An 11287-nucleotide genomic window follows, 5' to 3' on the forward strand; every position below is an offset into this window, starting at 1 on the left:
TGTGTATTTTAAATGATAAAAAATTAGTAAATTTGAAAATTTTGAGAAATATACTATGTTAGAATATTATATTGAGTCTAACAAACATAAGCAAATGGCAGCTGATTTATATTTTGAGCGGTATCCAGAGCGCGAGCAACCAAACCCAGCCATTTTTAAAAGGTTAGAAGATAGTTTAATCAATTTTGGATCTTTTCAAAAACCGCGTCTGAAAAATTATCAGAACTGAATTATTTTATTGTGTTATTTGCGCTATTGCATTCCATGATATAAAGAAATATAAGAATTTTATTTTTTAACCACTTTATACAGTCCATTTTATGAAAGAAAAATGGTACATTTAATACAAAACAAAAATGGAACAATTCTAAGGCTACTTCCTCTTGAACTTACGATCGAGATACTTTTGGAAAATACAAAGTTTTGCCTTCCTAATTTTTGTTCTAAAAAGATATAATTGGTATCATTGAATAAATATTTCTTAAAAAGAACGAAAAGTTAGGCATCAAAACTTGTATTATTTCCTAAATTCGTTCATAAGAAGTAGTTTTATCTAGCACAAGATGTATATACGAAGCTAAATACATACCTATACACGCGGTAGTCACAACTGCAATGTGTAAACAGAATTTAAACGTAATACACAAGCACTGTGTATCCTACGGCACACTGTGTATCCCTTACTTTGTGTATACGTAAATGCTATACTGTGGCTACATTGTGAGGCGGACCTTTAACCTTTGTGCATACGTGTTGAACTACAATGTGTAAACGTAGCATATTTACATCGGGGGAATTGTGTCACCCTGTGTCTACATCTAATAATGTAAACACATCGTAAATGTGATTTGATGGGAATGCTCGTACCTCGAATTTGTAGCACCCTATATAATTAAAATATTCTCTCATTATAATGCCTCTTTCGTTCACGACTATACTTATACAAATTAAAAACAAATAACTTTTTTTGGAATCTTTATTCACTTTAAGTGAATTACAATTCATCATTTACAATTTTAGTGTCCCAGTTCGTCTTGGATTTCTTGGAATGTCTTGCCCTTGGTCTCCGGCATTACAAATAGCACAAACAACACCCCCGAAGCTGATACCAGAGTGAATATGAAAAATGTGGTAAACGCTCCGGCCATATTACTGACAGGAGCATATCCGATGGTCACCAGAAATGCCAAAAACCAATTGAACATGCCGGCACAAGAGCTCATTCTTGCCATGATAGCTGGGGGAAACAGTTCAGCGGACGCCAACCACGGGATTGGACCCATACCGAAAGAAAAGGCTATAATAAATATAACGAGCGATAGCAAAGGTAGCCAGCCCAAGCCGGTAATTGTTTCGTCGGACACCATCTTCTTTTCTTTAAGGAGAAAATAGATTCCCATAAGGAAAGTCGAGAAAGCCATAGCACCATCGGATAACATCAGAAGTATCTTTCTGCCCAGTTTTTCAACACCCCAGGTGGCAAAAACTGTTGCGAACACTTGCACCACGCCGATGATTATAGTACAATAGGCTGGATTAATGGTAGAGCCTGCGTCAACGAATATGGCACCAGAATAGAACATCACAGCGTTGATACCGCTCAACTGCTGATAGAACATCAGCATAAAGCAAATGAGAGACGACTTTTTACCTTGCGGGGTTTTAAGCTGTGGCCAAAATTCACCCTTGAGGGCTTCCTGTCTGTCGAGTTCGGCCCGTATGCTATTTATTTCGCCGGATGGGTCGTAGTCCTTGCCTCTCAACCTTTTGAACGCTGACTCTGTTCCCTCCTTATTCCTCTTTTTCATCAGGTAAACTGGTGTTTCGGGTTGAAATATGTAGCAAATACCAAAAGCGATAGGTACTGCCAGGCACGCGAAACAAAACAGTTTTACGCCGAATATAAAGCCAAGGACTTGCGCGTACAGAATGCCGATAGTAATGAACAGTTGGAAGAAAGCACCTGAAATAAAAGAAAAAAAAATATTTTCTTAAACGTTTAAGTACCGGGTGGCCAACTAAGAATGGACGCCGGCTGTATCTCAGAAACTACTTATCGTACAACTTTGGGAAAAAAATTCTAATAAGTAAATCGACCAAGAGATATCGCTGGAAATTATTTTCAAGTTCGAAAAATGCCCGCTAGGGGGCGTTTCTCTGATAGTCAATCAGAAAACAGAGTTTTTCTCAAAAATATGCAGGTTAACAGCTATTTTAAATGTTACTATTGTAATTCTCGTAAAATTTGTAATTTTTTTGATATAGAGTATTTTGGTCTATCTCATAAAATAAAGTGGTGGGGGAAGGTTAAACTTGCTTTTATTAAAATAAAGATAACTTTGTGTGTGTGTGTGTGTGTGTGTGTGTGGTTTGGGTTACCCAATTTAAACAAACTAGGGTTCGTTTAAAAGAGCTTTTCTTCCTTAATGATCTCCAGTATAAATTTTGTTTCCATCATTTTCTTCGTGGTAGTTAGACGGCGCTGTTTGACATCATAACAGATATTGCGCTTTTGCATAAAAAAAATAAATAGGAGGCTATATTTCTCTTTGCACAGTTCACAGAGCACAAAATTTCCAGAATATCAGCGCAAACCGCAACTTTCTATCTTCTCTCTAACCGAAATATTTAGAGAACAAATCATGTTATGCAGCCGCTTAGAACTATATGGTCTAAAAATTGTAGTAGTAGGCTAGGAAACAAAAAGAGATAAATTGGTTACGTCAAAATATCAAAACATATATTCTCCCAAGTAGCATTTTCACGACTTGCGACCACATGTTTACTAAACACAACGTTGGATTAGTTACAAAAAATAGTTAGCTCTCTACCTTGGGTATTAAAATAAATTTAAACGTTTTTATAACGTTGTGCCGACGTTGGACTAGTACTACAGCAAAGTAGAAGCTTCTGCGACGTCGAATAAACGTTGTCTTGTAACCTTTTTTGCTTAAGTGATTTTTAGGTGATTCGGACAACGTAGTTACAACGTTGGACAATATAGAGTTTTCCGACGTCAGTTTCAGGACCTATTCCAACGTTATGCAAACGTCGTCTGTTTTACTAATTCCAACGTTGTTTAGATTTCCTTATTCTTACGTTGGGAGGACGTCGAGTCACTACCTTTTTGCAACTGTATTGAACCATAACCTTAAATCTTAAATTTTCACTTCATTGTTCTGTTCAGTCAGACAGTTCAGTGCTGTTTTTGTTTTTATAAAAAAAAAAACTTAATTAAAATGGGACATAAGAAAGGTACATATAAAACTAAATTTAAATATACATCGACATAATATATTACCGATAGTTTATCCACTCCCTCGTTTATTTAGATTATAGAGGGCGGCACAAGCTAGACTCTAAGATGACTATTAGGCAATCTTGCGACTAGTATACTACCTGTTAAGGCCGAACTGCGACTTTATTAGTCCAGTATGCGACTACTCGAACTACTCCATCTTAATCTCCAAAACCACAAAGTGAAAGCCGCCATGTTGTTAAATAAGAAAATGTTTCGTTCCTAAAATAGCAATTCTTGCTTTTTGAATACATTAACTTGAAATATTTGACCCTAAAAAACACGCGGAAACAATTTTTTCGACTGCGAATAAATTATTCTCATTTTACTAAAAAAAAATTCAAGAACATTTTTAAAACTTCTTTAATTTTAAGGCCCATTAGTATTTTTCAAAGGAGAAACAATACATTTAACAATAAAGTTGTTTGCGTTTAACTTTTTTGCCTTGGGTAACGAGGTACAGAGTCGGTTAAAGTGTTTCAATAATTATGATCTTCAAACATCCTCCACATTTAAATACTTTTGTTTTGTTTTCCTTCACTGCCATCTGACATATGTCTCTAACTAAATCATAAAAATAATATTTTTACTATAATTATCCCAATTTAGGATAAAACGCGACTTAGACGCCATATTAGTTTTGTATTTCTGTGAATTAGGATTTTAAACAACGTTGCAGTTTGTACTAAATTAGGCTTCTAGCCAACGTCGGTATCCAACGTCGTTTCGACCCGAAATTATTTCCTAGATAGTTCCGTCGAAATTATTCTCCAAACTAGTGCAGACTAGGGTTGGCACGAGGTTGTGCCGACGTTGCGCCCCGACGTTTGGTCGCGTGACACAACGTTGTCCCGACGTCCAAATGCTGCTTGGGCTAATTTCATTTTCATACCTTTTAATTGTTATTTATTTATGTTCATTCTTGATTCGACGCCATAAATTAAAACCCAGGCATATTGAATCCGATGACCTAGATGACCATGGAAATGTGCAGTTCCAGCATCTCTATCTACTAAAGTAAGTGGTATTCAAGAAGCCCCACACATTCATAGCAAAATAAGCGGCACAACTGCACCAACTGATGAAATGCAATTTCACTATGATAGATCCCCAAACAACAAAATTGGTAATTAATTTCTTAGAAATTATGGATAGTTCATTTCATTCAGATAATTAAAAAAGTCCAATCATTCGCCATCCTAGAATTCCTGCCTAAACATTTACCGACCAACGGTCTCGGTGCTGAACAACTTGCATCAAGGGTAGATTTGGACCAGTAGTCCATATTATTAAGATTCGCACCACTTTCGCACCACTTTATTTTATGAAATAGAGCAAAATATTCTCTATCAAAAAAAAATTACAAATTTATCGATGATTACAATAGTAATATTTAAAATACCTGTTCACCTGCTTATTTTTGAGAAAAATCCTGTTTTCTGATTAGCTAGCAGAGAAACGCCCCCTAGCGCACATTTTTCGAACTTGAAAGTAATTTCCAGTGATTTTTCTTGGTCGATTTACTTATTAGAATTTTTTTCCCAAAGTTCTTAGTTGGCCACCCGGTACTGCACTATACAGGGTGGTCCGAACTGTATTCCGGAAACTTCAGCAGCATATTTTGCTGATAAAAATAAGTAAAAAAGTTCATATAAATATATGTTCTAAAATGCTTTTGAATTTTTGCAAATAATTTCTGAAGTAACGTCAATATTTGGATGAAAACTTGTGTCTGGGAGTTTTTGCAGCGAGAAATTTGATTTTGATGTCAATATGACTCATATTTGTAGGGGGCGCCGTACCTGTATAAAACAAAACTACTGAGTGAAAAAATATACATTTTCTTGATTTTCTACGTAAAAAATGTCTCTTGGTAAAAATTGATAAGGGCAACCGTTTTCAACATATTTAAAATGGAAATAGTCAATACATGTCATTATTGACTAAAAATAAACATGTTGAGTAGATAGTTATTCGACAGAAATGAGAAATTTAGACACTTCTTATTTTCTTAAACTAATCATAAGTTTTTCTTCGAAAAAATGATAATGTGCCAAAAGTTCAACAGAAAAAATAGTTTCTTTATTTTTTTCTGTTGAACTTTCTTTATTTTTTTCTGTTGAACTTTTGGCACAAAAACATTTCAAATTTATGATTTCAGTTTAATAACTAATTAGTCAACATGTTTAATTTATGTCAATGATGACAGGTATTGGTAATTTCGATTCCAAATATCTCGAAAACCATTACTCGTAGCGATTTTTCCCAAGAGATCTTTTTACGTAAAAAACGTCGCAAATGTATATTTTTAACTCACTAGTTTTATACAGGTACGGACGAAAAGTTATTACTCTTAAAACCAGTTAAAAAATATGTAGCCATAATGACATGAAAATCAAATTTCTCAAAAACTCCCAGACACCAATTTGCATTGAAATATTGACGTTACTTCAGATATTATTTGAAAAAAATCGAAATAAAAATGAAATTTGTACACCCTGTATCTCCGAAACTAAGCATTTTAGGACATACATTTATACGAACTTTTTTGCTTACTTTTATCTGCAGAATATGGTGCCGAAGTTTCCGAAATACAATTCGGACCACCCTGTATATTAGGGTGTCCGTTATTTACAGAGTTGATCACGAGGGACGCCTTCTAAATGTTTAGTTTATTGTCTAAAAAAATATCGACCCTTGATAAAAAAAAGGGACTAGATTTAAGTTTCCCTTTGATCCAGTCTGTATACTATTTCTTTGGATTTTCTGCACCCGTATGCAAAAACTACACTAAACACTATATCTTATAGAAAATAAAATGTTTTGCGTTGAATTTGAGCGATTTCATCTGAAAAATTATTAATTTGGAAGAAAACCGGCAACAAGCCGCAGAAAATAATAATATTTTATGTCGTCTCACCTAAAGTGCCTCTAATTTCTGTTTGAGCAGTTTCGCTGGTATAAAGTGGAGCCACAATACAAAACGATCCGCCTGCCATACCGGTCAGAAATCTTCCCACCAGGACCATTGCTGTATTTTGCGCGAAAGTAATTGCTAACCATCCGATAGAGAAAGGTATTACAGTCAGTAAAGTGGTCCATTTTCTTCCGATTGCGTCAGCTAATACTCCGATCGGAATGCAGACAAACATGGCGCCCAAACACATAACGGATCCAACAAAGGAAAGATCCAGTTTGACATCGTTCAACTCACCACCTTCCAATTCTAAAATTAATATTAGATGAGCCATTATACATGGTGTAAATAAATAGGTCCCGAGTTTCTTATCTAAAATTTATCCCTTTGGTTTTTTCTTACAAAGAAAATATAAGTGTTTATCATGATATATTCTTTGATGTTTATCAAAATCACAAGTAGACAGCGCAGAAAGACGCTGTTTTTTTTCGTTCATTATACCGGGTGCGTCTCAAAAGTGGCTCACCCCCTATAACTTTTTTATTTTTTCAGATAAAAAAACGAGATTTGGTATGTTAGTATATGACATAAATTAGGATTGATTGACGTATTCAATTGTTTCTGGTCACTTCCTGTTTCACCGGAAATGCACCCTCGGTATTTTTTGCTTTATTCGATATAAAATGACATTTTGAATAGAATGACATATCATATGTCAACTTTTGACACTCTCGCTTAATAAAAAATCGTATTTTAAAATTCAATCTAGAGTGTCATGGCTATGGTAAAAACACTAATCCTTAATCAAGGAGCCTTGGAAAAATAGATTTGATCGTCTAATGCTTTTAGTGTCTTGTCTTGGCAAGTTAGAAAATGCTCAAATCGTATTTTTAATCATATCTCAATTTTTTCAAATGGAACGAGGGTGGCTCATTAGCATATTTGGACAAAGCATTTTTTTACGAATAATTTGATACCACACACTTGGTATTTCGAGTCAAATTTTCGTAACGAACCGCAAGTTATAATTTCAAATAAACCATATGCGAAAATGTCAAAAGTTGACATATGATATGGCAGTGTATTCAGAGTGTTATGTTCTATCGAATAAAGTAAAAAAATACCGAGGATGCCATTTAAAAATCAAAAGTTGTAGTCATTTCCGGTGAAACAGGAAGTGACCGAAAACAATTGAATACGTCAATCAATCGTAATTTATGGCATATACTAACATACCAAATCTTGTTCTTTTAACTGAAAAAATAAAGAAGTTATAGGGGTGAGCCACTTTTGAGACGCACGCGGTATTTTGCTGGAAAAGAACTTGAGCTGTCTGGCAAGTTTAACAGCTGACTTACGAGGTATTTTTCAACATGAGACCCCATTGAAAAGAAGTAGATAAGCAAGCTGCGTTCTGAACCAAAATCGCGTGCTTTTTTAAATGGAGGTCCCAAAACCGTATTTTGGTACAATTCAAGGTCATACGCCGTTTCGAGACAGACAGACAGACAGTGCGACAGACAGAGATGTATGCTTATCCCCACTGTCTGTCTGTCTGTCTCAAAACTCTCTTTAATAAATAAATCGAAAGCGGAAAAAAGTTTTGAAAGAGACAGACAGACAGTGGGGATAAGCATACATCGCTGTCTGTCCCACTATCTATCTGTCTGTCTCTCTGTCCGCCTGTATCTCTGTCTGTCTTATCAAACGGCGTATGACCTTGAATTGTACCAAAATACGGTTTTGGGATTTTTATTTAAAAAAGCACGCGATTTTGGTCCAGAACGCAGCTTGCTTATCTACTAAAAGATTATTCAAACATGAAATATAATTTCTATAATAAGAATATCGAAATTTAAAAGTTTTTGACATTTCTAATATTTTATCAAATTTTTCCATATTAAGCCGATATTTTTCAAGAACCTAACATTAGTTTACCAATCTGATTATCCCGCTTTTACAACGGGATACGTCGGCAGTTAGACTGTATGATCTGAAAACTTTGTCAGGCCACACAAAATGCAGTTACGTCGAAGGATACGATCTTTAGTTTTGGGACTGTCAGTTTTTGAACCGGTGATTTCTCGAATCTATAACAGAGGATATTATATCCCTCTTTCTCTATTGCCTGCTCGGATTTGAGATCAATTCCTATTGTGAGGACCTGACCATGGCCCTCCTCCCTTGAGTTGACGACCCGTCAACTCGATGTCCTCAAAATGTTCTGGAAAAGCTGGTGATACGTCCCTGCTTGTCTCCCGGTGTTGGCCGGCTTTCCATCGTGGCTTCTTCTCTCTTTGTCAGAGCAGAGGTGAGAAGTTCTCGCTCTCTTTTGCCCTTTGGTCGAGATGCGCCAGACTGTTTCTTGGTTCCTTTAGTCTCCCCTTTTTCTCTACATTCTATATCTTTCAAATTCTCCTGTCCTTATAAGTTCTTTTAGGTTACATAACCTCTCTAAAATTCTAACTACTAAACAAGTTTTCTAGTTTTTTTTCGTTACAAAATAATCCATTAATAAATTTAATTTACAATATTAGAAAAACTGTTAATCCAATTTATATTAATAGTAATAATGTACCTTATGTGGTCTCAGCTTTACATGATTTTCTGCCTTATATTGATAATCTTTATGTTAGTCAAAATTTTCCGTGTTATGAAGTTAGTTTTAATATTTTGAATGATTCTATTAAATTGAATTTTTGGCAACGCATACAATTTTGGTAATGAGGGATTGGATACTTGCAATTTTCTCTTTCTCAGTGTAAAAATAAAAGTGTTTTGGTGTATTGTGGTGATTTAGTGTTTTATTTTGCTCTAAGTATGGAAAATAGTTCACCGAAAAAAAAGTAGACAACTATGGAAATGAAAAGGAACTCATAACATATTTTTAAAATTTAGTGCAAAATAAATGTTTTACAAAATATTTCTTTTCTCTTTGGTAATGAAAATGCGTGATTTAAGAAGCTCTTAAGTCACTCAAAATGCGTGAGTTAAGAGCTTCATAACTCACTGACGTAAATGATTTTACATTCACCAAAATACCGATTTTATTCATAAACCAAAGAAACTTTTTCCTTTTGAACAACTCAATTTCAATATATGTTTATAGATAAACTTGGATAAGTTTAGATTGTTTAGATAGGAATGCAATTTAAAAAATTTCTCGAAACACCAAAGTTACGGTGATATTGTCTGTCCTCCGAAAGACAATTTCGAGATATTATGTAAATTTGTTGGCAAACTGCAAACTCTCTTACAAGAGGTGATGCGAATAAAGTGAAAGAAGAAAAGTTTTGAAGCAAGTTTACTTTTGTGTCGTTGATTTCGTTACCACACATTGAATTTCTAAACAAATACTCACTTTTGGTCGTCTCGTCGAAAAAGTTACCTCTTTGATTTAAATTACTTTGAAACTGAGTTACCAAAAGAAATCTAGTTAGGCGCTCCATTATTTAGTTAAACGCTTATTAAAAAAGTCAATTTGTATTTGAGTAAAGTTGTTTTGATTGTTTCTATTTAAAAATAAGAAAACTCTAATCTATACTAATATATAAAATCCTTATGTGACTGACATACTGATTAATCACGATCCTGCTCAAACCACTCAACGTAAGAAGCTCAATTTTGGCATACAGGCTGATTCTAGGGTGTAGAGGTTCGATAAGAAGGGATTTTTCGAAATTCCAGCCCCTCAAATATTACAATATTTTTTATTTAAAAAACGGTCAAGTTACCGAAAAAACGCTTAAACACGTATATTTTATTTTGTTTTTTTACACATTTTAAGATTTTTTAAAAATGTATGCAGGGTGTTTCGAAAAATCTGGTCATTGGTTAATCACGATCCTGCTTAAAGCGCTTGACGTAAAAAGCTGATTTTTGGAAAACGGATTTACTTTAGGGTGTAGAGGTTCGATAGGAAGGGATTTTTCGAAATTCGAATTCTAAGGTTGTGAAACTTTCCCTCAAATATTAAAATATTTTTTATTTAAAAACCTGTGAGTTTTTCGGAAAAAAACTCTTAAACACATTACCTCAGATTACATATTTTTGTAATTTAGCCTATTTATATAGAACAATACATTTATTATATTCGAAGGTAGAAATTTTTAGAACGCGTTTTGCCGGTTTTCTGCTAATCATTCCCATTAATAAGTTCACAGTATACTCTAAAACAATTTATCTTGAAAGTTAGCAGGCGATTGTGCAGGAATCTATTTATAGCCGTTGATCGATAGAGTGCCATCGCTATTTAGACTAAATTGTTTTGGAGAATAACCTATTTATCCCCTAAAATCAGGTTTTAGCTTTAAAAAAATAAAGATTTACAATAGTGTACTCAAAAACTGACAGAATTATATGAAAATAAATATATTTTTCATAAAATTTGCCAATGTATTCTCCGTTTCAAACTTTTATTGCCTACTACACACACCGGAAAAATCTAGGGATATCATTTTATTAAAGTTAAAAATAAATGTTTTGAATAAACAACCACATATCTGTAGGCCGATTCTTTCTACTTCGATTGAAAGGAAGTAGTTACACTAGTTATTTCTAAATTTGGGATATTTGCAGAAGTGTTTGTGCGTTTTATGTCAAATGTATAAAAAGCACCTAGCATCAATTGTTCGAATTTGGCTATGTTTTTATGATAACTGGCCAGAATTCATTCAAATAACTCTGTTTAGTATTAAACGACATTATGGAGCGTAGACATCTTAACAGAGACGAAATGCTAAGGGCCATGGGTATGCTCGAAGCTGGAATGCGCCAAATCGACGTAGCTACAGCATTAAATACAACGCAAAGTGTAATATCGCGATTAAGTGCACGCTACCGTGAAAGTGGTGATGTTGCTGAAAGGCACACAGGGTGAAATCGCATTCTACCCCTCAGCAAGATCATTTTTTACAATTAAATGCTCGACGCCGACCGACTCTTACAGCACCACAGCTTAGTTTAATTCTCCAGGAAACACATAATGTAACCGTTAGTCCTGACACTGTTCGCAATAAATTAAGAGAGGTCAACTTAAGAAGCAGACGCCCCTGGAAAGCTCAACCCTTAAC

The 11287-nt window shown here is 34.5% G+C and overlaps 1 protein-coding gene across 1 annotated transcript; it reads right to left on the reverse strand.

Moving 5' to 3' along the window:
- Positions 1–958: 958 nt before the first annotated feature.
- Positions 959–6518, reverse strand: LOC115885574 (facilitated trehalose transporter Tret1-like). Its single transcript, XM_030904528.1, has 2 exons — positions 6219–6518; positions 959–1963 (listed from the first exon to the last, which is right to left on the reverse strand). Exons 1-2 carry the CDS (start codon positions 6463–6465, stop codon positions 1017–1019), a joined length of 1194 nt encoding a protein of 397 aa, XP_030760388.1. The 5' UTR covers positions 6466–6518; the 3' UTR covers positions 959–1016.
- Between the last annotated feature and the right edge of the window lie 4769 nt (positions 6519–11287).

The sequence above is a fragment of the Sitophilus oryzae genome, unplaced genomic scaffold (assembly GCF_002938485.1).
Source record: "Sitophilus oryzae breed Bouriz unplaced genomic scaffold, Soryzae_2.0 scaffold_402_pilon_pilon, whole genome shotgun sequence".
Taxonomy (NCBI): Eukaryota; Metazoa; Arthropoda; class Insecta; order Coleoptera; family Curculionidae; genus Sitophilus; species Sitophilus oryzae.